Raw genomic sequence first — 26,065 nt, 5'->3', positions numbered from 1 at the left:
CCTACTGGAGGTGCTAGACATCTGGACTGAGGCCCTGAGACACAACAACCCAGTGGATATTATATTTTTGGACTACACCAATGCATTCGATACCATGGCACATCAATGGCTGCTGAGACAGATATATGGCTTTGAGATCACAGGGAAGGCACATGCATGAATTGAGCAATTCCTGGTTGGGTGACGACAGAAGATCTCTGCGAACGGAACACACTTGACCTGGAAACCAGTTATTAGCTGCGCTCCACAGGGCTCTGTGCTTGGCCCAGCATTGTTCCTGCTCTATGTGAGTGACATCCCGAACTTCCTAGATTGTGTAATTAACATGTTCGCAGACGATATGAAGATCTTCACAGCAATAGTCAATTCCAACAGACCTACAGAAAATCTGCAAGAAGATCTTAGGAAACTAGAGCAATGGTCTCAGAAAATGCAAATGCGGCTCCATCCAGAAAAGTGCCACGTTCTACACTTAGGTGCCCAGAATATTGAGACACCATACACCATGAAGAATGACCATGGTACAGACATCGCTCTCACACAGGTGTACACTGAGAAGGACCTTGGTGTCATTATTGACTCCAAGCTGACCTTCTCAGCTCATGTGGAGATCACAGTCAAAGCCAACCAGATCCTAGGATGTCTAGCCCACACCTTCAGGTACCCTGACATGAAAGTCTTTCTCCAGCTCTACAACTCTATGGTACGCCCCATTCTTGAGTATGCTTCATGTATCTGGTCACCACATTACAAGAAGGACATGGATAATATCGAGCGCACCCAATGACGGGCAACAAAGCTGGTACGAGAGATTGGCACCTAAGTTATGAGGATCGCCTGAAGCACCTCAATCTACCAATGCTATTGTATAGACGTCAGACAAGAGACCTTCTGCAATGCTTCAAGGTCATCAGCGGCACTGACGACATGACGACCATCAGACTGCTCGGTGTGTGGTGTTAAGGTGCTCTTCAAGACCAGCCTGTCAACAACAACACAAGGTCACCCCTATAAGTTACAGGTACAACCAGCGACAGGTCCACGAAAGCACTTCTTCGCCACCCGAGTCATCCCCATCTGGAACAAGCTATCTTGTCATACAGTAACAGCTGAAAACATCAACACCTTCAGGTCAAGATTACACGTTGAACTTAAAAACATCAAGATATTACCCTTTTTAAATTTCTTGGACCACACAATTTACCATACACAATATACAAGCAACAGAAATCTTCATTAAGCCATCCTATTTTAATCTCAGATGGTCCTAATACCCACTGGGTATCCACTGACCATTCTGAAGATATGATTATGTAAGGACCACAATGTAAATACATCGTTTGACTTTTTTGTGCTATCCTTGACATTCCATTAAATGTATTAGGCGTTTATTTTGGCATGTTATTTTGTTTATGTTTTGTATGGAATTTCTAAATCAATCAATCAAAACCATGTTATTAATATAGCATCCGTATGTCAGACTGTCGATTAATGAATGACCCACACCCAAACAGTTGGTGGCGGTAATGCACCGTGTCGGTTTGCAAACCGCCAATAAACTCGAAAGAAAAAGATAATGATCTGAAAGTGTAATAATTTAGTTGGCTTTCTGAGAATGAATTCAGCCAAATGTGTTCTGCATCCATGGCTTAACGAATCTTCAGGAACTTCCCTGCCAAGTCAGTAAAACATCTCAGTCCATATTACAATAGAAGTACAGCAAATACCAGAGTGTCTTTGCACCTTATCCTGCGCACCTTTGAGTCTTCAAACTTTGATACATTCCACTCAGTAACTTCCAACTATCATACCAGAGAACTACAGCTTCGCTTTTGAAACAATAAAAGCCAATAAGTCGGCAAGTTACAAAGTTACAACTGTGTATTCTAAATCACAGCGCTTGGAGTAAGAGAAAAAAAAAAAACCCACTGTAGTAACCAACGTGACGCGCGTCAAGTACTGCTGTATCCAGAAGGCGTTTGTTATAATGCCGGACAGCCCGTGAGGGCGGGACAAAGCAGAAGTCATTGAAGCACCAGTTAGCTTATATTCGGTTCCAGGCTAGTGAAACAAATCAAACTCACCCAAACAATCAGTAGCTGCCCGCATAGAATGCCTGCTAATTATGTCTTATTATAGCTTAAGTTCATTTACAGCAAATGAAGTTAGTCAGCTTTTCGATCGTTTCGGATATAAATCTTACTTCTGTGTGCATTTCATATGTAACAGAAGTTACGAAGTGAGTTTTTAAAAATTCTATAAAGGCGCCGGGGACACAATATAATATTTCGCAGGACCTCCTTAAAGCGGCGATTAGCGGAAATTTGCAGTCTTCGTGCGAATGTATTTATTTTACGCGTGCTATTAAGGGAGGTTACCGCGAAACGATTTGTTGGACTTTCTTTGACTTACTGCAAAACTCAACCGGCTTAGCGTTTGGTATTTGCTGGCGACTCGGCTAGCTAGCTAGCTAGCTAGGAGCCTAGCACCTTTAGCTAGCTAGTTAGCCAGCCAACCAACCAAGGTGTGTGGGGGTCTCTAATATTTCACACAGCGTTCAACTCAGTAAGTTTTAGTTTTGTCTTTTGTTGTATTAACTAGTTGTATGTATGTAACCGTTTTAATGTTACTGATGTTAAGAGGTTAGTACTTGTTGGACGCCACTTGGCTTAACTTTGATCAGTTTGTTTGTTGTGATTATTGATATGATTAAAGTCGTTCGCAGTTCTCGGAGTGTCCCCCCCCCCCATCTATTTCCCCCATCTATTTCCCCCCAACAGTGAACACACATTGCAGGTAATTTTCTAATTAGGTGACTTATGGAAATGTGTTGCCCCACGTCTGTGGTTGTTGTCAATCAGCTAATGAGCTGACGTCTGCAGAAATTACACTTGGATGTCACCTGAAGGCGTTCTTGTTTCGTTTGACGTTCTTGAGTTTAACGGTTGTGATATTTGTTTGTAGGTCTTTACTGGTACGTAGAACTTAAGTTGAACCTTGTTAATGCTACGCATGTCTGTTATTGTTTTTTAAGGCACAGATCAGTTGTTTTGTTTGACCTAATAGCAGTGTTGTTAAACTTTGCCTTCTTTCCGATGTAATGTTGTTGGTGTTGCAGAAGGAACTTATCTGAAACTGGTCATGGAGGGCAGTGTTTACACAGAATATAGGAATTGTGATGGTGTTGACCAAGTAAAGCCATTGCTGGCTCCTGTAGCACCTCACCGATACACAAAGGTAAGGACAAACTCGACCACATAATTGGCCTGGATCATATTGTTTAGCACAATATTTAATGTTGTAAACTGTTACACAGGAGGAGCTTCTGGAAATCAAAGAATTGCCCTGCTCGAACGAAAGGCCCGAATGTCTTTCTGACAAATATGACAGGTGAGACTGTAAAAATCATCACAATCACAGCAATATGGTGACCTGGGGTAACCAAAACTATATTATTTCACAATGTCTTATTTCAAAATAAGATACTATATATTTAGTGATATCACTTGACTTCAGAATTGAAAGCATGTAAGGAACTGGAGGCACAACTGCTTTGATTACAGGCTGAAGATTTTAAATCCATGTTCCTGTGTGTGCATGCATGCATATACGAGGTCTGTCAAAGTAACGGTCCTTTTCATTTTTTTCAAAAACTATATGGATTTGAATCACGTGCGATTACATCAGCCAACCTTGAACCCTTGTGCGCATGCGTGAGTTTTTCCACGCCTGTCGGTTGCGTCATTCCCCTGTGGGCAGGTGGTCCAGCCCTCTCGTCTTTTTTTTTTTTTTTTTTTTTCTCCACTGTTCAGGAATGGCTCAGAGACTGGCACTTTGCTTTATCAAAATTTTTTCAGAAACTGTGAGGCACATCGAAGTGGACACCATTCGAGAAATTCAGACGGTTTTCTGTGAAAATTTTAACGGCTGATGAGAGATTATGGAGTGTTACTGTCGCTTTAAGGACTCCCCACGGAGCCGCAGGGCGCACAGCGCTCCGAACCGCCGTCGCCAGCCTGTTTCAAGCTGAAAACGTCCAAATTTAAGCCTCTGTTGACCCAGGACGTCATGAGAGAACAGAGAAGTTTCAGAAGAGCTCGGGATCAGCAGTTTATCCGGACATTCCACTGTTAAAGGAGATTTTGTAATGAAAGACATGCGGACAGATTTGCGCACCCAGCCGCTCATGGCGCGGCGCCACAGCAAAACACCTCCGTGTTGATAACCATTTGTAAGATTCAGGCAGTTTTCGATGGCTTTCAGTCGAGTGAGTATCCGAGAAATTGTTTAACAGCTGGGCATGTTCAAACTTGTCCTGTAATGCTTCCAACGGAGGTGTTTTGCTGTGGCGCCGCGCAATGAGCGGCTGGGTGCCGACGCGCGAATCCGTCCACGTCTTTTCATTACAAAATCTCCTTTAACAGTGGAATGTGCAGATAAACTGCTGATCCCGAGCTCTTCTGAGACTTCTATTCTCTCACGACATCCTGGGTCAACAGAGGCTTAAATTTGGAAGTTTTCAGCTCGAAACAGGCAGACGACGGCGGCTCGGGGCGCCCTGCGGCTCCGTGGGGAGTCCTTAAAGGGACAGTAACACTCCATAATCTCTCATCAGCCGTTAAAATTTTCACCGAAAACCAGCTGAATTTCTCGAATGGTGTCCACTCAGATGTGCCTCACAGTTTTTGAAAAAATTTTGATCAAGCAAAGTGGCAGTCTGAGCCATTCCTGAACAATGAAAAAAAAAAAAAAAGACGAGAGGGGTGGACCAGTGCTCACTCAAAGCCTGCCCACAGGCAAATGACGCAACCGGCAGGCGTGGAAAAACTCACGCATTCGCACAAGGGTTCAAGGTTGGCCGATGTAATCACACGTGATTCAAATCCATATAGTTTTTGAAAAAAATAAAGGACCGTTACTTTATTGACAGACCTCATGTGTGTGTTTAACTGTTATGTATCCAGATATAAAGCCCACTGAGATTGAAACTCTTTATAAGGGTGACCTCACCAACAAAGCCAGCTGCACACGTCATAATAAACAAGTTATCGACATCAAGAGAATGTTAAAAATAAATAAAATACAAGATATATATATATATATATCTATCCGCACTGGACCACTCCTGACAGAGCATCAGCCCACCCCCTTTTTTGAAGAAAGTCGGTTAAATGGCCGTCCAATTTAAAATATTTTTATTAAACGCCCACCCTAAAATAAATTATTGTGACCCCAACACAGTAAAAAGCAAGAGTCTTCACAATGTCTTTCTCGTCTCTTCTGTGTCTTAAGTACGATGATGTAGTTGGTGTGCAGTGGTTGTAGTCGCATGACAATGACGTCAGTTTGAAAGCTTGCAGTTCGAGTTGTAGCGCACACTGTCCCGGCAAGGGTAAACTGAACTGATTAACTGATTTTACTATAGCACAAATTATCTATTGTTGGATTTTAGTTTGTGGTTTGTTTTTTTTGGGGGGGGGGGGGTTAGGCTCAGATAGAATTGAGTGTACAAACACTGCTGGTGTGCAGCACTTTGTGAACAGTAGATGAATGGATAATACGGATACAGCCTTCATATATCGGCAGTCAGTAGCTGGACAAACTAGCTGTTCCATTGCTTTCAGTGAGAGGTTGATGAAAAAATTCCACCTCCTATGGTTAATGGTTGTTTTATCTTTAATGAGGGGAGAGGAAAAAACATGGATTATTTAATTGCAGTGTCACATGGTTTTACACTGGTAGGAATAATCTGATGTTTCAGAAAGGAATTCATTCATAACCTCACTAGAAGTTGTTTTGAAGAGTCCCTCAGCCAGGGTTTCCTGTTTTAGTATAGGCTGTGGATATTGTTATGGTGGTGCTGACATCTCACTTTTACCTTAATAGCCCAAATAAGCCAAATTTTAGAGATACATGAATCCAAAGATTAACTTAAACAAGAAATGTTAGTTGATATGGAGTTTTTTTGTTTGTTTGTTTTTTTAAATATAGTCTTCCGTCAGACTCAGACGCTTGTCTCCCGTGTGACAGGCAGTTCTGCTAATCGCTCATTATAAAAGCTAATGTTTTCATTGTCTAATTAGCTGATAAATTTAGGTCCAGTCATTTTTAGCCCGCTAACATATTTAAGCAGACAGAGTGAATAATGCTTAAGTTAAACATTTGTGAAGTCTGAAATCAAAGATTTTAGTACCTGCCTGTTAAATGTTTTGTCGGAGATTATTCATGTATAGTATATAAATGAAATATGCATGCATCATTTGTCAACACCATGTGCAGAAAGCGGAGGTTGACCAGCTTGTTGGCAATCTCATCATCGCTCATCTTCCGCTGCTTATCTGGGACTGGGTAGTTGGGGCAACAGCTCCAGCAGGGGATCCCAGACTTCCCTTTCTCAGGCCACAATAACCACCTCTGGTTGCGGGATACTGAGGCATTCCCAGGCCAGTGTAGAGATCTCTCCACCTAGTCCTTGGTCTTCTCCAGGATCTCCTCCCACATGGATGTGTCTGGACCACCTCCCTAGGGAGGCGCCTCAGGGGCATCCTTACTAGATGCCTGAACCACCTCAGCTGGCTCCTTTCATTGTAAAGGAGCAGTGGCTCTACTCCGAGTTCCCCACGGATGACTGAACTTCTCATCTTATAGTAGAGAAGCTTGAATCTTCAACTGGATTGGGTTGCTTGACACAACTCAAGCAACCCAACTCATCTTATCTTTAAGGGACACACCAGCCACCCTCCTGAGGAAACCCATTTTGGCCACTTGTACCTGTGATCTAGTAATTTCAGTCATGACCCAACCCTCATGACCATGCGTGAGAGTAGGAACGAAGATTGACCAGTAGATCGAGAGCTTCACCTTCTGGCTCAGTACCCATTTCGTCACAACAATATTGAAGAACAAATGCAATACAGAACTTGCTCCGGCCAATCTCACACTCCATTGTCCCCACAATTCATGTTAATTCAGGCATCCCATCACAAAATATTTATTACCTCTTGATAGAATACATACAAGCAACTACTGTGGCAGAAAGGTGTTATCATTTTGTGATGTTGCTTATACAACCCCTGGCAAAAATTATGGAATCACCGGCCTCGGAGGATGTTCATTCAGTTGTTTAATTTTGTAGAAAAAAAGCAGATCACAGACATGACACAAAACTAAAGTCATTTCAAATGGCAACTTTCTGGCTTTAAGAAACACTATAAGAAATCAGGAAAAAAAATTGTGGCAGTCAGTAATGGTTACTTTTTTGGACCAAGCAGAGGGAAAAAAATATGGAATCACTCAATTCTGAGGAAAAAATTATGGAATCATGAAAAACAAAAGAACGCTCCAACACATCACTAGTATTTTGTTGCACCACCTCTGGCTTTTATAACAGCTTGCAGTCTGAGGCATGGACTTAATGAGTGACAAACAGTACTCTTCATCAATCTGGCTCCAACTTTCTCTGATTGCTGTTGCCAGATCAGCTTTGCAGGTTGGAGCCTTGTCATGGACCATTTTCTTCAACTTCCACCAAAGATTTTCAATTGGATTAAGATCCGGACTATTTGCAGGCCATGACATTGACCCTGTGTGTCTTTTTGCAAGGAATGTTTTCAGTTTTTGCTCTATGGCAAGATGCATTATCATCTTGAAAAATGATTTCATCATCCCCAAACATCCTTTCAATTGATGGGATAAGAAAAGTGTCCAAAATATCAATGTAAACTTGTGCATTTATTGGTGATGTAATGACAGCCATCTCCCCAGTGCCTTTACCTGACATGCAGCCCCATATCATCAATGACTGTGGAAATTTACATGTTCTCTTCAGGCAGTCATCTTTATAAATCTCATTGGAACGGCACCAAACAAAAGTTCCAGCATCATCACCTTGCCCAATGCAGATTCGAGATTCATCACTGAATATGACTTTCATCCAGTCATCCACAGTCCACGATTGCTTTTCCTTAGCCCATTGTAACCTTGTTTTTTTCTGTTTAGGTGTTAATGATGGCTTCGTTTAGCTCAGGGGTCGGCAACCTTTGAGACATTGAGTGCCAATTTCAAATTTTCTAGTCAGAGTGTGCCACTATCAACACTAATGGTAAAAATGTCACAAACTACAGGAATATGTTCAACAAATTCAAAGCAAACAGCAACGTATTTAATTAATCTGTGGGCTGAGACTAAAATGAATCATACGCTATGTCTTAATATACTGTATCTTGCCTACCAGTCAGTGTGATCCCTGTCCTTGCTTTTCATGGCTGAGTATTTTTATCCAGGGTTCGTAGTTTGTCACTTTTAATTGTAAACATGCCTCAGAATGGTCCGTCTTCAAAGGTATGTTGAGCCAAACCCTGACGAGGGCCAATGCTGAACTTCTCTGGTGCAGTTGTCAAAGAGTCTGCACAGCTGAGAAAAGCCTCCTTTATGTACTCCCCATCAGTAAAAGGCTTCCCATGTTTAGCAATGCAATTAGCCAGATTATAACTGGCTTCTGTGACATGGCCTTGGGTGTTCACAAACACTTTAAGAGAGCTGGATTGTTTCCCATACCTGGCCATAGCACGTTTGATGGTTTCGGCTCTATCAGCAGGGACTTTATATGTTTCTGATGTTTCGTCTCGAAATGCCGCTTAAAGTAGACCTGCATTGAAATAAATGTGGTCAGATTTCAGAAAGAAATAGCTGATATGTATTTATAAGACCCTTGTGAATGCAGTAAAGTAAATCTGTAAGCCCAAACTTGTAATTCAGTGGAGAAATCTTCGTTTAAAAATGACAAATTTGCAGCTAAAATTTAGCCCTCTGTGAAAACAGTTTGTACAGCCGTATCATTTCCATGACGTCAGGGACAAGATGACGCGCTCCTGCCTTCAGTCTGATCCTGCATTGAAATTGATTTTATCTGTTAGTAATGTTACTTGTACACGTCCTGGTTTCAACATCCAAAAGTAAGCTGCAATGAATGTGAGATACAGATCTGTGTGCTCAGATCAGCAACGACGACAGCAGGCGCTGTTCTTCCTCTCCCGCTCTCTGCCTCCGCTGCGCTTATTAAGTCTGCGGGCTCATTAACCGCCGACGCGGGCCACTCACACCGCCCGTGTCTGCTTTGCAGCCGGTGTTGTGCCAGATTCAGCGCACAACACCAGCATCACCTCTCTGTCTACTGAATGGAGCTGCAGCACACTTGGCACAAGTCCTGAGATTACGCTCGCTGTTTTAATGCGAAGCGGCCGGTACACCTGTTGCTGCAAGGACAGACTTCTTGCGGCAAAATCCACAGCACCGCACGTCTCGGCAATCGGAGCCCCAGAGCTCCATGGACACTGAGAGAGGTTTATATATTTTTAATGACTGGGATTCTTTGCGGGTCTCCTCCATATCCCGCGATGGTACCGGAGGCGAAAGACAGATTTTCATTGCGACACCACTCAATCAAACGGGCGTATGGGGAAAAAGTCCCCCAAAATAATTTAAGCACAAATAAGAAATGTGTACTCACCAAGAAAAAGGTGCAGATGCAAACTGACGTAAATCCACAAATTTACAGTTGGCGTGCAATGCATGCTGGGAGAGAGGGTCTTCTCCGTGACGTCTCGGCAGAGTCCATGATGAGAGGGACAGTTTTGCGGAGGGCTAAATGTTAGCTGTAAATTTGTCATTTTTAAATGAAGATTTCTCCGTTGAATGACAGATCTGGGCTTCCAGATTTACTTTACTACATTCAGAAGGATCTTATGTGTAAATGTAAGTCATTTTTTGGTCCAAAGATCTGACTGCATTTATTTCAATGCAGGTCTACTTTAATACTGGAAGTTTGGCACACAACGTTGTCACAGCACAAGGTACATACAGCGCGATCTTTGACGCAAACAAAACCATATTCTTCCATTCAGGAGGGCTGGAATGCCCTAGCTTTAGTTTTTTTTTTGCCGGAGGCTCTGTCATCTCTGCACTTTTCTCTGCAGAGTGCTGTGGAGCGAATGTGGTTGGAAGATCGTGGTGTCACTTTTTTTTTTTTTTTTTTGCTGATGCTGGTCCAGTGTTGTGCGTGCCAGTGATTATGCCGCCACGTGCCACTGCTAGCATGCGTGCCATAGGTTGCCTACCCATGTAAATCCCATTTCCTTTAGGCGGTTTCTTACAGTTCGGTCACAGACGTTGACTCCAGTTTCTTCCCATTCATTCCTCATTTGTTTTGTTGTGCATTTTCGATTTTTGAGAGACATTGCTTTGTTTTCTGTCTTGAGGCTTTGGTGTCTTCCTTGGTCTACCAGTATGTTTGCCTTTAACAACCTTCCCATGTTTGTATTTGGTCCAGAGTTTAGACACAGCTGACTGAACAACCAACATCTTTTGCAACATTGCGTGATGATTTACCCTCTTTTAAGAGTTTGATAATCCTCTCCTTTGTTTCAATTGACATCTCTCGTGTTGGAGCCATGATTCATGTCAGTCCACTTGGTGCAACAGCTCTCCAAGGTGTGATCACTCCTTTTTAGATGCAGACTAACGAGCAGATCTGATTTGATGCAGGTGTTAGTTTTGGGGATGAAAATGTACAGGGTGATTCCATAATTTATTCCTCAGAATTGAGTGAGTCCATTGTTTTTTTTTTTTTTCCTCCCTCTGCTTGGTCTAAAAAAGTAACCGTTACTGACTGCCACAATTAATTTTCTTGATTTATGTTTCTTAAAGCTAGAAAGTTGCCATTTGAAATGACTTTAGTTTTGTGTCCTGTCTGTGATCTGCTTTTTTTTTCTACAAAATTAAACAACTGAATGAAGGTCCTCCGAGGCCAGTCATTCCATAATTTTTGCCAGGGGTAAAATTCTCCAGCACACAATTGTGACTGTTTGGGTTTTTTTTTTTTTTTCTTTCTTCTTTTCAATGTAGGAAAGTCTTGTGTTGGATCAGAATACCCAATGTTACTTTGTATTGTCTTCCTAATTGTCATTTCTCATTTTTAAATCTGAGGGTTTGTTTCTCCTCTCCAGTGATGGCATATGGGACCCTGAGAAGTGGCATGCTTCACTGTATCCCACTTCAGAGCGTAGCTCTCCAGTAGATGGCTTTAAGAAGGACTGCACAGATGACAGAGTTCCTCTGAAACGAAGAATTCCAGGTGAAAAACTGTTATGAGTCTGAAGCTGTAATCTGCTGGGCACATTCTAAATGTCTGTTATCTTGTCTGTGAAGTCATGTTTAGAAATTGAAATTTGTCTTAATAGAACATTCAGAGAAGATAAGTGTGTATATATATATATATATATATATATATATATATAATACTTTATAGAAAGTATTTTGTAAACTGGATGCAGTTTACAAAATACTTTCCATAAAGTAACTGTATGCACAAAACCCATGCATTTATTTTCCAACACATACGTATGCTAGATGGTATGGTTTTATATTAGTGGCTTTTCTTCATAATTACAAAACAGAAGCTCCCAAATGATACAAGATTCTTTTTTTCCACTTGTCTGTTTAGCATTCAGTAGAATTGTAATTCTTGTGCACAGTTTTGTTGCTGTGGTGTTTGAGCTGTGTGAACTTATTCGACTTTATAGTGCTAGACACAAAGATTTTATGGTTGTTTATTTGATTCATGTCTACATCTGCTCTTGGCTTCAAAAAAATGGCAGTAGAAAGCGCACATGCCTGCAATTTCATGTTTACAACATAAGTTCCTTTCACACCGGGCTTCCGTACAGTTGTGTAATGTGGAGTACTGACTACGCAGAGTTTATGCAGCAGTATGCTGAGGGACGCAAAGGGTACGCGAGACGGACACAAAAAAATTAAACATTTAATTTTTTCAGCATAGAGCACTTAACGCAAGAAGTATGCATTTCTTTTTTAAGCAAGTCTATGCAACACTGCGCTATTGTACACATCCAAAGAGTGTGTCAGACAAACAGGCAGGGATGCATCCAGAGTAGGGTTGGGTATTGAGAACCAGTTCTTTTTAAGAATCGTTAAAAAATGATTCAATCCACCAACATTGGTAGCCTTTTTGCTTAATGATTCCTTTATCAGTCCTTCAGAGTGGCCGTAATTTTTAAGGGTGTTTGTCGGGAAAATGATCATTTCTCTAACGTTGAATGCAGACCCTGCAGAGGTTCTGTAATCAACCGCTTCTGTAAAGGCTCCGCTTCGAAGATTGACCCCCTCCTCCGTTGGTTTTCTGCTTTGCTGCCTTTCAGAAGCCGCAGGTCAGCTTCTTAACCCTTCTCAAAGCCATTAAAAGATGTCAATCATGAGTCACTTTTGTATGGATTAAAGTCACTAACTGGGACTCCTGTCTTGTTGCAGGCAAGAAACGAGAATCATCCTTCATTCCATTTGTACAGCTCCAAACGCTGCGCCGCTCTCTGCCAAGTCATGTTAGTCTGGTCGGAATTAACTTCAAAGCGAAAGGCCATTTTAAATCAAATGACCCTTCTTTCCAAACATTGTAATTCGAACAATAAACTACAATCAACCAAAACTTTTGCCTCCCAAAATGAGACGTCCTGCATTCTTTATGAATTACATTGATGTTGATGTGCGTGCGTGTGTGGCGGCATGATCCATGCAGCCTGCTGTGCGTGCGTGCGTGCATGCATGCATGCATGCATGCAACAGGTGATGGAACTTGCGCATGTGTGTGCTCAGACAAGTAATCGAACCAGCTCGCAAGTGGTGAAATGATCCCTCAGCTGCCTGTGTGTTCATAACGGCTGAGTGAGCCACTGCATGTGCATGAGCTGGTCTACGGCAGGGATGCATCCTGTTAATAACCAGATAACTGCCAGAATCTGATCTCCTGCATTTACATTCACTTGAATAATCCGATAATCAGAAAAACATCGTTTACATTCTCTCACTCTCATCTTAAAATGCTTATCGGGGTCGCAGGGGCAACAGCTCCAGCAGAGGACCCCCAGACTTTTCTTTCCTGGGCCACATTGACCACCTCTGACTGGGGGATCCTGAGGCATTCCCAGGCCAGTGTGGAGATATAATCTTTCCACCTAGTCCTGGGTCTCCTCCCAGATGGATGTGCCTGGGCCACCTCCCTAGGAAGGTGCCCAGGGGGCATCCTTACCAGATGCCCGAACCACCTCAGCTGGCTCCTTTCAGCACAAAGGAGCAGCAGCTCTACTCAGAGCTCTCCATGGAAGACCGAGTTTCTCACCCTATCTCTAAGGGAGACACCAGCCATCCTCCTAAGGAAGCCCATTTCGGCCACTTGTACCTGCAAACTAGTTCCTTCAGTCATGACCCAACCCTCAAGACTTAAGTGAGCGTAGGAACGAAGATTGACCAGAAGATAGAAAGCTTTTCCTTTTGGCTCGGCTCCCTTTTTCTCACAACAGTACGGTGCTCTTCTCAAATGCCCCTGCTGCACCGATTCTCCGGCCAATCTCGTGCTTCATTGTCCCCTCACTCATGAACAAGACCCCGAGGTACTTGAACTCCTTCACTTGGGGCAAGACTGTATTCCCTACCCGGAGTAGGCAATCCATCAGTTTCCTGCTAAGAACCATGGCCTCATATTTCGAGGTGCTGGTCTTTATCCCAGCTGCTTCAAACTCTGCTGCAAACCAATCCAGTGAGTGTTGGAGGTCACAGGCCGATGAACCCAACAGGACCACATCATCTGCAAAAAGCAGTAATGAGATCCTGAGCCCACCAAACTGGAAACCCTCCTCCCCCCAACTACAACTCGATATCCTGTCCATGAATATCACAAACAGGATTGGTGACGAGGCGCAGCCCTGGCGGAGGCCAATCCCCACCGGAAGCGAGTCTGACTTACTACCAAGCAACTGGACACAGCTCTCACTTTGAGTACAGAAATTGGATGGCCCTGAGAAGGAATACCCTCACTCCATGCTGGTTTACATTCTTTCATTTCATAAATTGGATTTCTTTCAAAATCCAGAGAAGAAAAAGAGCAGAGTGAGAGATGGCCCTCGCACGCTGTCTTGAGAATGCTGAAGCAACAAACAAGATGTTTAAGTATGCTTGAGTATATGGCAAAATTTTCTTCTTTTTTGGGGGGTGGACTCTGGAGTGGGCAACGGACTCTGAACTTTGTGATTATGATGTTACAAGCCCTGATGAGGCAGCAGTGTATCCCGCTGTATGTCTGGAAAATATTAGTGCTGTTTTCTTTCGTGTACTGTTTTTTAGAATGGAGCGTGTTTCCACAATGCCACAAACTCCCCAAAAAGTAGGCAGGAGTAAACTGAGAGGCAGAAAAATAGGTCGATATAGCAGCAAGGACTAAATACTTGGCCATTGGCATACTGTAAACAAGACTAGGAATGCAACCGTACACCAGCCGGCGTACTCTGTATGAATCACAACTGAATGCAAGCCCGGTGTGAAAGGGGCTTTTTGGAGAAGCATGTTTGTAAATGACAAGAAATTTTTATTTTAAATTTTGCCTTTGTGTATACCCTTCTTTAGTGTGAGTTCAGAGTTTTTGGCGTGAGAACTTCCTGGATTTTTAGTGAATCATATATAACACACGGTGCATCTGGAAAGTATTCAGTGCTTCACTTTGTCTACATGTTACACCCTTATTCCAAAATGGAGGGGTTTTTTTTCCCCCCCTCAGCTCTACTCAACACCTGATAATGACAACATAAAACTGTTGTCTTTTTTAAATTTTTGCGGATTTATTATAAAACTAAAATCACATGTACATATAATTACCACACACACTCCGTTTTTCTTTTGAAAAAAACGATTGGCCACTCACTTAAAGTTTCAATAGGCAACCAGGTAGCAGTCAATTGCAGAACTATACAGGGGTAAAAATTAAGATACTCCAATCATATTGAAAATCATATGTCTGATCACAGATTTCAACAGGTGACTGAATGTTATGGGGTAAAAATGGCAAGAATGGTGACAGGTCAATTTCAGTTTGGACAGGGGTGAAAGGTTAAAGTTGATACAATTTTGGTAAAGAATGACACATTATTGGCTGAGTTAGTAGGGTTTTAAGAGTAGTTTGCGCCATGTCTTCCTTGGTTATCACGTTACGGGGTAAGGTCGCGTCATACAATCCAATGGATGTCGACCTTGTTTGACCTTTACGGACTAAGTATTCAACACAGTCAACACTATTCCATTTATTAATCCTGTTATCTCCACCAGTAGTTTGCATCACTTTTTTTATACCAAAATTGGAGCAATTGTAACTTTTGACCCATGTCCAAACTGAAAGACTTTTGTCACCCTTCTTGCAGTTTTAACTCCGTAACATTGTCATAGTCCAAACCATACAGGATTCTGTGAAGGACACTGACAGCCAATGAGAGTAGTGAGGCACTGTGACGTCACTGGCTGGTCCCTCTCTGGCTGCTAATCCAACATGGCAGAGTCTGCTCCGATACTCCTGCATTTTTGTGTAAATCTAACATGTTTCTCATACACTATGTAAAAGCTAGTGAGAAATAAACACTTCTAAAACTGAAAATGGTGTAGGGTAAATGTACCCTTTAAGCCCACTTTCAACTTTGTCAGTTTGCAAAAAAAGCAAAATATATATTTTGCCATCCATTACTTCATTCAATCAAATGGTTCACTTGTGTGACATTTTTTATTGCATACAAATCACATTTTCCTTTATTGTTAGCCCCACCCCAACGTATACAGTCTCAGGACCCCTGACAAGACACCCAAAAAATTTGGTGTTTTGGGACGTGTCAGATTTCATTCATTTTCAGCCACATCTTTGGTAAGTACATTCATATTATGCCAAATAGGTAAATGTATTAATTTTGATTTATCAATAGATAGTATTTTGCCAAATTATGATTTCCCTTAAAATGGAAAGATCAGTGTTATGAGCTAGCAAACATGGCTATTCTCATGCTCACACACCTAGCCCTGTTAATGTTACTCTTCCTCAAGAACTAAGGTTGTCAGCTACAAATATTAAACATTTTATTATTCATTTTAACAGATATTTAAATAAATGCATCATAAATTTTGTGGAGCTGATTTTCATAAATTAACTCTTTTTACGGGGAATTAGATGGTACATACCATCAAAATGCATGCAAACTACACCGAGCACATGCTGTAATGTTGGATACAAACTATATTTAGGTGCCATGCATAAATGTAAATTTAAATACCGTATTTTTCAGACTGTAAGTCGCACTTTTTTTTTTACATGTTTTGGCTGGGGGTGCCACCTATACTCCAGAGCGACTTATAAGTGAAAAATATACCAGTAGATTCTCAATCAATTTACCATAATAAAACAATTTTACGTGACAGTCGCTCTATGTTTTAAAATGGTCACCGGAAACGGAAATGCAAGGCATCATGGGCACTGTAGTATGGCGGCCGCCCTATAGGTCACACTGGTCGCGATAATCAATCACAGAACATTGGACGCGTATCCCTCACCTCACCCAGACAATGATTGTGAAGCAGACGAACACGGTGCTTGCTGTTATTCCGGGAGGACTAACAAAACAGCTTCAACCCTTGGATATCAGTGTGAGCAGAGTGTTTAAGTTGACGCTGAGAGCTGCGTGGGAGCACTTGGGTGAGCATCGGCGAAGGATTAGCATCTGCATTTGGAAGGAGCTGGCGTCGACGCCACAGGGAGGTCATGAGTTGCGCAGGTAGGTGCTGCACGAACATCGGCAGCTGACACCTGGTGTGTACTATGGTCCACAGCGGGTAATATGTTAGAAAAGAACCACCGTTCAGCGGTGGTGCAGGGGCTCGCAATGTGGTCCGCAAAATACAAACATATCCGTAGGTAAAATGCAGCTCAAGAGAGGGCACTCGAGGCTTGTGTGACTGTTCCTGCGACTTCTGACTACCGTAGAAAAATAAAAATTTCAACATTACTGATAACTTAACAAGACAACGGAGAAGGCCTGAAAAAATGCCACCAAAAAGAAAAGCATACTCTGCAGATTACAAGTTGCGACTGGTGAAATATGCATCCGAAAACGGTAGCCGTCACGATTTTATCATCTGAACTTTTGATGTTAACATAACTGTATGTCCATGCGACTTATAGTCCAGTGCGACTTATTTATGGTTCATTTTTCTTTATAATCGATAAAGTGGCTGGTGCGACTTATAGTCCGGAAAATACGGTATGTAAATATAAATTTATTTTTTTTAAGACATGTTCACTGTTATCTAATAAATATATTGCTGTTTATTTTTAACTGAAGTGCCTGAAATGAAACTAAATTAAGATTAATTGTTCTGTGTTGTCTATGGAACTGTCATGTGTCATTTGTTCAGATGATCTTGTTCAAAGGGGATTTTCTTTTTAAACTTTCACTCATTTATAAATATATTGCATTAATTATATTTTTATGCATTAATTATTGCATTAAACAAGTTTAGTTTATCAGTAACTGATGTTATGGGCTTATTTGGCAAACACATGGGCTTAATTGGTACCATGATACCATTTAAGCCCATTCCAGACTTGACTTTTTCCCTAAAATTTCTTAATTACATCTTTTGAATTGTACATCGACTAATTACTAAATATTCAAATGAGAGGTAAATCTCACCCTTTAACAAATGATGTCACTTACAAATTGTCAGTATATAGACAAAATTGCAAAACTTAGATTTTGGGGGGCTTAATGGGTACACTTACCCTATTTGTAACCTCATAACACCTATGGAGTGATTTACAAGAGCCCTCACAGACGTCAGCATGCATGTGTATCACACGCGGGGAGGGAGCTTTCGCTCTTTTCAGAAGCTCATGTATAGAAGCTGTTAAAAGGTAGAGTATTGTTTATTCTGCAACATCAATATAAACAGAGGTGAATATATCAATGAAATGTGGATAACAAAACATTTTTTTTTTATAAGAAATGTACAAAAATCTCAATTCTTTTCATTTTGTCATTGTGGGGCATTGTGAGTGTGTGTGGGGGGGGTAAATTTCATCCATTTTGGAATAAGGCTTAATATAACAAAATGTGGGGGAAAAGTGCTGTGAATACTTTCCAGATGCTGTATGTGTAACGATCTGTATGAGTTACTCCTGCTCCCCCCCAAAATAAGGCTTAAACCTAGACTAATTTTTGTCAAAAACCCAGGAGCTCTTACAGCAGACTCCTGGCTGACTTTCAGGATGTCTTTCTCGTGTCTGTATAATTAAGGCCTCTAGTCTTTGTGTAAGAACCTTGGTGTATGTCTGATTGTAGTCCAAACATCTAAAAGTACTGTTGTGTTGTGTTCAGATCCACGTGAGCGTTTAAGAGAGGATGAACTGGATGTCATACTCAGCCCTCAGCGACGCAGTTTCGGAAGTGGATGTCAAGGCAATGCTGCACTTGCATCACACGCCCGTCGTCCGGTCAGCCCCATGGAAAATAAGGAGAATGAGAGTGTCCGTCTCGGAGGGGTGCGCCGAATTGGAAGTGGTCGCATAATTGCTGCTCGAGCCTTCGAGAGAGAAGCTCGTGTGGATAAAGAGAGGGAGCGCGAGAGAGACTTCAAAGATAAAAGATTCAGAGTTAGTGTACTTTTTTCCCCCCTCTCCTCCATAATGCCAGTTTCCTTGGGATTTTGGCAGAAATATGTTTTAGTGCCTTGATATTGGGCTGTATTAATGCTCATGTAGAGTGGAAGGTGAAAAGTTACAGTATATTGCCAGTGTTGGCTTGACTTTATTAATTGCTGCCCCACATTTCAACTTTGTGTATTCAAACACAGTGCATTGCGTCGACCTTTAGAAATTTTTAAATGGGTAAATACAGCTATTCGTAAGTATGTCACTCTTTGCTCGTGGACAGCTGGGTGCGCCTTCCGAATGCGTCTTCCTGTTGATCATCGGCGGGAAATTTTGTACCTCAAGAACTGCCTGTGTTGACACGTGGACTCGTAGTCATTAGCCTATTACCTACTCGCCATCGACTCCATGATACGAATCGTAACTATCAGATTTTGAACACTACTGATGAGCATTCTCAAATCATATCGCTTTCCTGAATTGCAGTTCAGCTAACTTTTCTGCTCTTTTGAGAGCTCTTAGTTTCCCCATGTCTCAGTAGCCAACAAACTCGGCACAGCCGTGGGTGAAATGTGCAGAGCTTTCACAAGAGCTTCACAATTTTGACTGTACACAGGCAGTAATTACAATCAGACATGTCACAGGCATAGAAATGTATCCCTAATTGACAATTAACCCTGGGTATTTTGACTTATGAGGCTAAACATTCAAGAGTACTTTTGATGAGGGCCATTTGTGATTTTCGAAAAGTGGCCACACTGTTATGTGATGATAAATGGCTTCATCTGACCACTATCTGTTTAATAAGACGTTTTCTGTATGATCAATAAACTGGCCAACATTTCATGGATTCTGCCTGGGTATGTAAACTTATGAACACAATTTCACATGTTTTCTGTCAATGAACTTTAGTTTCGAAAGCAGGGTTTTTTTTAATCGTAGTTTGTGAATGTTGCCATCCATATATGTATCACAATTGCATCTTATGTACTTACATTTTGTTTTTCTGCCCTCCTCAGAGAGAATTTGGAGATAAACGTGTCTTTAGTGAAAGAAGAAGGAATGACTCCTATGCAGAGGAGGAGCCAGAGTGGTTTTCTGGTGGTCCTACGAGCCAATCTGAGACAATTGAGCTAATTGGATTCGATGACAAAATCCTGGAAGAAGACAAGCGCAAGTCAAAGCGTTCACGGAAGAGAACAGAGTCTACAAAAGAAGGCATGTCAAACTATGTTGAGAATTGTTTTCTTAAGCAGCTTAGTCACTCATTTGGCTTTATGGTGGGTGTTTGTATAATGGCTTAGTGTCACATCTGTCTAGAGGATGCATTAGATCACCAATTAGCTGTTTGAGTAATTTGTGTCTGTGCAGCAGTGGAATGCAATGGTGGACAGACTGAGCAAGATATGGTTTTGCAGTCTACAAGTGATCAGGAGGTTCCACACCCTGATGCTGCACAGGAGCAGTCTGTTAGAGACTTTGACTTCAATGAGTTCTTCAACCTAGAGAGCATGCCAGGCCTGGCTTCTGTAAGTCTGGGGTGCACTGTGGGGTTTATGTATGGAATAAAGGTGTGCATGTAGGGGTGGATTCTTATTCACAACTCCCTATAGTTTATCAATACATCCTAGTGCGGGGGTATTCATCTCATTCCAGAACGGGCCAAGATGGTGCAGGTTTTCTTTGTAACCACCCACTCCACCACCTGATTCCATCTGATCAAAGTGATGCTCATCAGTGAAATCACCTGGTGGAGTAAGTGGTTACAAGAAAACCTGCACCCTCTCGGCCCTTCCTGGAACAAGTTGAATACCTCTGTCCTAGTGAATACTACAAGCTGAACAGTAGCGGTTCCCAAATGTATCAGTGTTTCTTCAAACCACAGTTGCTACTGACAACTTTCTTCAAATAGTTTGAAAATATCATGCATCCCTTGTAATAGTCTTTATGTGCATATGTGTAAATGGGTGCATGGTTGCCATTAAAGGCATTGAGCTGTGACATTGTCATGCTTACTCAAATTCAACAACCACTTTTCATGTGCTGAGTTTGGATTTTATTCACTTCTAACTGCACAGTTACCTCTGCTGAACTGGCTTGTTTGTATAAACCTTGAATTTCTTCACTATGGTTGAAATATTTTTGCCACTGGGTTATTGCATGGAGTGTGAAAGGGTATCTGATAACTCTCGAGCAAAATTTATGCCCATCATTATGTATGTTGAATTAAAATCTACTAAAAGTGGACAAGGCTACAAACAAAGGGAAATTTGTCTGACTGGTTCATGGCATTAGGTCAACACAAGATTAGCCAGCAGTGTGTACAATGAAACTGTCCTCCCTCTCCTAGCACACTTTGTGCTAAATTGATGGAAAGTGCTCTAAACGTAAGTGCCACCTTTGTTGTCTGAACAATTTGGTCTGCCAATTTGTGTTACACACACTCATACCCCTTTATTTCTGTCTTGTAGATGATAGAGGATGTTTTAGGAGAGGGTCCAGTATCTGCAAGTCGTTTCAGTCAGTGGTTTTCCAATAACCTGAGCCCTTCAGGCAGCCATTCAAGCAGTCTACGATCTACTCCCCATGAGGAGTTGGAAAAACTAGCAGGTAAATGCAGCAGATTCTACAGTGGACTCAGTAGACTTTGCATACCACAGGCAGTGGTCTCAAACAGGGGTGTACAGACTAGTCAAAATATCATAGTTTGTTTGGTTAGAATATCAACTCACAATTCATGCCACAGATTTATTAATCCCTGGAAGGGAAAAAAAACAGGGAGGATTCACCCTATCCCTTTGTCCATCTGAGTTTTGTATATGCAACTTATCTGAAATATTTTGGATTTTAATGAAACATCACACAATCATAGCACACCCAATGTACGTGAAGAACAGTAATTCTGGTCTGAAGTCTCCAACTAGGTATAAGACAATACAATTTATCAACTGCATATATAAAATTTAGAGATTAGCCAGTGCACTCCCCCCCGCACTTCAGTTCAAATATGTAGCTGCTGATACAGATTCAGCAACAAGAGCTCTTGCTGAATTTGTTAAACCTTAAGATGCCTTGACACTCGCACAAATTTGATCCGCTCACTGGTACGCAACATTCTGTGCCAGAGCGTAAACTCATTGTAAACTGTGCACGGCTTTGTGCAACTGCACAAAGAAAACTTTGAAATATTCAAAATCTCTGGTACGCAATAATTACCTGTTTTAAGCAGAAACAAGGCGATACTCATGATGCTTTGAAATGACCAAAATGCAATGAGTGCATCAGCTAGCAGCTCATGTAGCTGCAGCGCTCTGATCGCTTTCTCCGTCTTTTATTACAAAACAATGCTGAATTCATGTAGAAATGATTGTTGTACGAAAGCTTCAGATATCTGTCACTGAGAGATGACTGGAGTGTAGTTTTAAACAGAAACTAGGTGATAATCCGTGAACCATGGCTAATGAGGTAATAAAAGGCAGGGCGGACCGATTTTTAGGGGGCCCATTTGCTCAGCGACACCGGAAGCAATTAGAGATTTCCATGAGCCAGACTGAGAGAAAATGATTAATCTGCTACAAAACTTAATATATGCAACGTTGCGCTACATCCAGCTGGGACACAGCGGGTGGCATTGGCACAATAAATTGCACAGCACTGTGGAGGTTAAATGTGTGCATGTGTCAAAGCACCTTTGTGTGTCAGAGGTGGGTAATGTGGCCCAGGAAAGGGAAGTTTGGGGTCCCCTGCTGGAGTGGGTGCCCCTGTTACCCGGTCCCGTGTAAGTGATTGAAAATGAGTGATTGTTTAAAGCCTCTGTAAGTTTTCCTACTTAAATTATTTTATTTATTTTTACTTTAACATTGGTTTTGTTTTAAAGCTGTATCATGAGGCTGAAGTTAACCACACACTTACAAAAAGGCAAAAAATATACACAGATGAATCAAATTTTCGATCATTTTCCACTACAGATAGTAGTTCGGTCCTCAAGAGCCACCTTCCTGACACTCTTAGTTGTCTCCCTGCTCCAACACACATGAATCCAATGAAAGGCTCATTAAAAGTCTGCTAACGAGTCTCGTTGGAGCAGGGAGACAATTAAGAGTGTCAGGAAGGTGGCTCTCGAGGACGGAACTTGGCCACCCCTGTCGAGTATAATTAAGTGCAATTTATCTGTAATCCCTTTAAGATTGGATTGTCTGCTGGAAGGTTATCCTGTTGCTATCAACACCAGCATACGGTTTTGTTTTTGTGCACCTTAAATACTCTTGAGTGAAAATATGCCACAACAGTTTTGTCAAATACCATAAGTGGAATGTCCTTTGCAGTGGACCATGGGATCTAGTGCTAACTGAATAATTCTTTGGAAATAAAGCTGTGAAATTCTTGACACTTAAAGGACGATGCATTGCTGGGTCTGAAGAGGTTGTGCCATCTGTTTTAATTTTGTATATTTTATTCTACAGATGTATGATATTTGACTGTGCTGAGAGTTGAACCAGGCCTTGAAACGGGGGGGTGCATCATTGCACCTCAAGAATGTAAACATGCACTCTCTTGGCTCTTTATACAACCAGTTTGAGACCACAGCTGTGCTCTAAGACTTCTTGTTCTAAGGTTTGGCTCTTGGAAACATAACTTACTAATTTTGTTTACCTTCCTAAACTTTGTATCATTGGTATCTCTCAAGGGCTTGAACCAGGCTGCACCTCTCCCAGTCAGGGCTCTGTGCCGTACTTCACACCTATTCAGTCATCAGAGTCCAAGGAAAAGGTGGACATCCTGGAGCTCCTGCACAAGGCCAAAATAGACCTGAAGCCCCTTCTTTCTACACTATCGGTCAACAAAGCTCTGTTACGAGAAAGTAGTGAGTGTCAGCCCTCTGAAACACTTGCGCAGTTATTTTTTGTTTGGAGGTTTTTGTTTTTTTGTTTTTCCCCCCCCAGCTTCTGCCAGGTACTTGGGGTCTCTACAGCAGAGCACAGATCTGCCTTGTGAATTGGCACAGCTTTATGCCAGATGCTCTTCCTGACCTGATTAATTCTATATGGAGACGATGTGCACAGCCACTCTTCTTCCCAGAAACTCAGAACCTACTCTGCTTCATTTATGAGAGCTGATGGGATCAGCTGTGCACAGTTTAAAACAAAAAAGTTCCACTGTATCAGCTAGCTTATAATTGACTAGTTCCAGAGTCCTCAGAAATCCATTGTCTATCTGCTAAATGCAAAGAGCTGAGTAAAAATGTAAATACAGTTTAATGCCTGCAACTGACAACTCTTGTCTTGCTCATGAACTGTTGGGAATGGGGGTGGGCATGTTCTAACAGTTCTGTGGAGGGAAGAGAAATGATTCAAGGCTTACTACAGGCCTTATTGCAAACCATATCCGTTTGTGTGTCTCCAAAGAAACTTGTGCAGTGTTTCCCCTTTGGATTGTTTTGTTGGCCTGGTGGTCAAGCCCACAAAGGCAATCCCTTCTTGAGCAAAACATGTTGATTTTAAGTCTCATTTGCTATGCTTTCATGCATGATTAAATATCTTTAGAACATAGTCTTTCCATATATATTTTATTTTACTATTGTAGCATTGAGCACGAGCTACGTTGATGCATACTGCAGTAATGTTGAGTGAACGTCTTTACTTTGCAACCAGATGTTGAAATGCTTTATTATGATGCCCATTCAGGAAAACTTGATATAGCAGTTGAGCAGCAACTAACAATAGTTTTTCTGCCCTCCCAAATTGATAAATTCTTGATTCATTGATTTGGTTAGGTGATCACTTGCTTAACTTGTCATACCATGTTAACAAGCATGTTTTTTTTTTTTTATTAAAAATCCCAATATAAAATGCAGACTTTAAGGGATTGATAAGGGGGAATGATGGAACAAATCTGGCAACACGAGTTCACTTCTTCTGAAACACAAATCTTCAAAATTGACATTTTAATAGTCGCAAATCTAGCCCTAATTAATAAAGGTGTCTTGCAGTATTCTGCCACTAACTTATCACAACTTAAAAAAAAAAAAAGTCATGTCTCTCGGACTGAGGGTGAATCTTAATATTTATCTGCGAAGGCTGACAGTGATGGACAGCGTAATGGAATATGCATGTCTCTCTGAAATGGAGAAACAGCAACGAAGAGGGAACATGCTGTTGGCAGAGTCTGAGAAATCAAATTTTGTTCACGAATAGTTTCATCTCATGATCATATGCATTTCCTTCTGCATCCCTTCTGAGAGCTATCTCTTGAAGGATAAATTGGCAGCTGCATCCTTCAGATCTTTTATTCCTATCCTGAAGTGTGACGTGCCAGCATATTTACAACCCTGCAGTTTGCAAATCCTTAACCTATATTCAGTTGAATACACCACAAACACAAGATATTTAATGTTCAAACTGATAAACTTTGTTTTTGTGCAAATATTTGCTCATTTTGAAATGGATGCCGTCAACATGTTTAAAAAAAGCTGGGACAGTAGTATGTTTACCACTTACGTCAACTTTCCTTCTAACACTCAGTAAGCGTTTGGGAACTGAGGACACAATTGTTGAAGCTTTGTAGGTTGAATTCTTTCCCATTCTTGCTTGATGTACAACTTCAGACGTTCAACAGTCCAGGGTCTCCGTTGTCGTATTTTGCGCTTCATAATGCGTCACACATTTTCAGTGGGCAACAGGTCTGGACTGCAAGCAGGCCAGTCTAGTACCCGCACTGTTTTACTACGAAGCCACTCTGTTGTAACACATGCAGAATGTAGCTTTCTGTTGTCTTGCTGAAATAAGCAGGGACGTCCCTGAAAAAGACGTTGCTTGGATGGCAGCATATGTTGCTCCAAAACCTGGATGTACCTTTCAGCATTGATGGTGCCATCACAGATGTGCAAGTTGTCCATGCTATGGGCACTAACGCGCTCCCATACCATCACAGATATCGGCTTTTGAAGGTTGAGCTGGTAACAATGTGGATGGTCTTTTTCTCTTGTCCGGAGGATACCACATCCATGATTTCCAAAAACAATTTGAAATGTGGATTCATCACACCACAGCACACATTTCCCCTTTGCGTCTGGCCATTTCAAATGAGCTTGGGCCCAGAGAAGGCGGCAGCGTTTCTGGATGTTGTTTGGCTTTGCTTGGTAGATTTTTAACTTCTACTTGTAGATGTAGCAATGAACTGTGTTAACTGACAATGGTTTTCTGAAGTGTTCCTGAGCCCATGTGGTAAGATCCTTTACACAATGTCAGTTTTTAATGGAGTGCTGCCTGAGGGATCGACGGTCATGGGCATTCAATGTTGGTTTTTGGCCTTGCCGCTTGCATGTAGAAAGTTTTCCAGATTCTCTGAATGTTCTGATTATATTATGGACTGTAGATGATGGAATCCATAAATTCCTTGCAATTGAACGTTGAAAAACATTGTACTATTTTTTTTTTATTTTTTTTTTATTTTTTTTTTTTAATGCAGTTGTTCACAAAGTGGTGATCCTCGCCCTATCTCTGCTTGTGAATGGCTGAACCTTTTGGGGATGCTCCTTTTTAT

General features: G+C 41.6%; 1 protein-coding gene and 1 long non-coding RNA gene across 4 annotated transcripts in view; one reads left to right on the top strand and one right to left on the bottom strand.

Annotated features, from left to right (window-relative positions):
* Nucleotides 1–2,350: 2,350 nt before the first annotated feature.
* On the bottom strand, nucleotides 2,351–3,238 carry LOC117506810. Its single transcript, XR_004559554.1, has 2 exons — nucleotides 3,126–3,238; nucleotides 2,351–2,561 (listed from the first exon to the last, which is right to left on the bottom strand). It is a non-coding gene; the product is annotated as an uncharacterized LOC117506810 (long non-coding RNA).
* eif4enif1 (eukaryotic translation initiation factor 4E nuclear import factor 1) overlaps nucleotides 2,432–26,065 on the top strand; it is a 56,892-nt gene continuing 33,258 nt past the window's right edge. The window contains exons 1-9 of one of the 3 annotated variants that reach the window (XM_034166432.1): nucleotides 2,432–2,565; nucleotides 3,119–3,237; nucleotides 3,317–3,390; nucleotides 11,004–11,131; nucleotides 18,252–18,526; nucleotides 19,543–19,741; nucleotides 19,898–20,052; nucleotides 20,995–21,133; nucleotides 23,211–23,387. In XM_034166432.1, coding sequence (XP_034022323.1) covers nucleotides 3,142–3,237; nucleotides 3,317–3,390; nucleotides 11,004–11,131; nucleotides 18,252–18,526; nucleotides 19,543–19,741; nucleotides 19,898–20,052; nucleotides 20,995–21,133; nucleotides 23,211–23,387 — 1,243 coding nt within the window. In that variant the 5' untranslated portion in view covers nucleotides 2,432–2,565; nucleotides 3,119–3,141. Of the gene's footprint in view, nucleotides 2,566–3,118; nucleotides 3,238–3,316; nucleotides 3,391–11,003; nucleotides 11,132–18,251; nucleotides 18,527–19,542; nucleotides 19,742–19,894; nucleotides 20,053–20,994; nucleotides 21,134–23,210; nucleotides 23,388–26,065 lie in introns of all 3 variants that reach the window. The other 2 variants (XM_034166430.1, XM_034166433.1) reach the window with 2 other exon arrangements.

This window comes from Thalassophryne amazonica, chromosome 3 (assembly GCF_902500255.1).
Source record: "Thalassophryne amazonica chromosome 3, fThaAma1.1, whole genome shotgun sequence".
Classification (NCBI taxonomy): domain Eukaryota; kingdom Metazoa; phylum Chordata; class Actinopteri; order Batrachoidiformes; family Batrachoididae; genus Thalassophryne; species Thalassophryne amazonica.
This window is presented reverse-complemented; position numbering and strand designations above follow the sequence as displayed.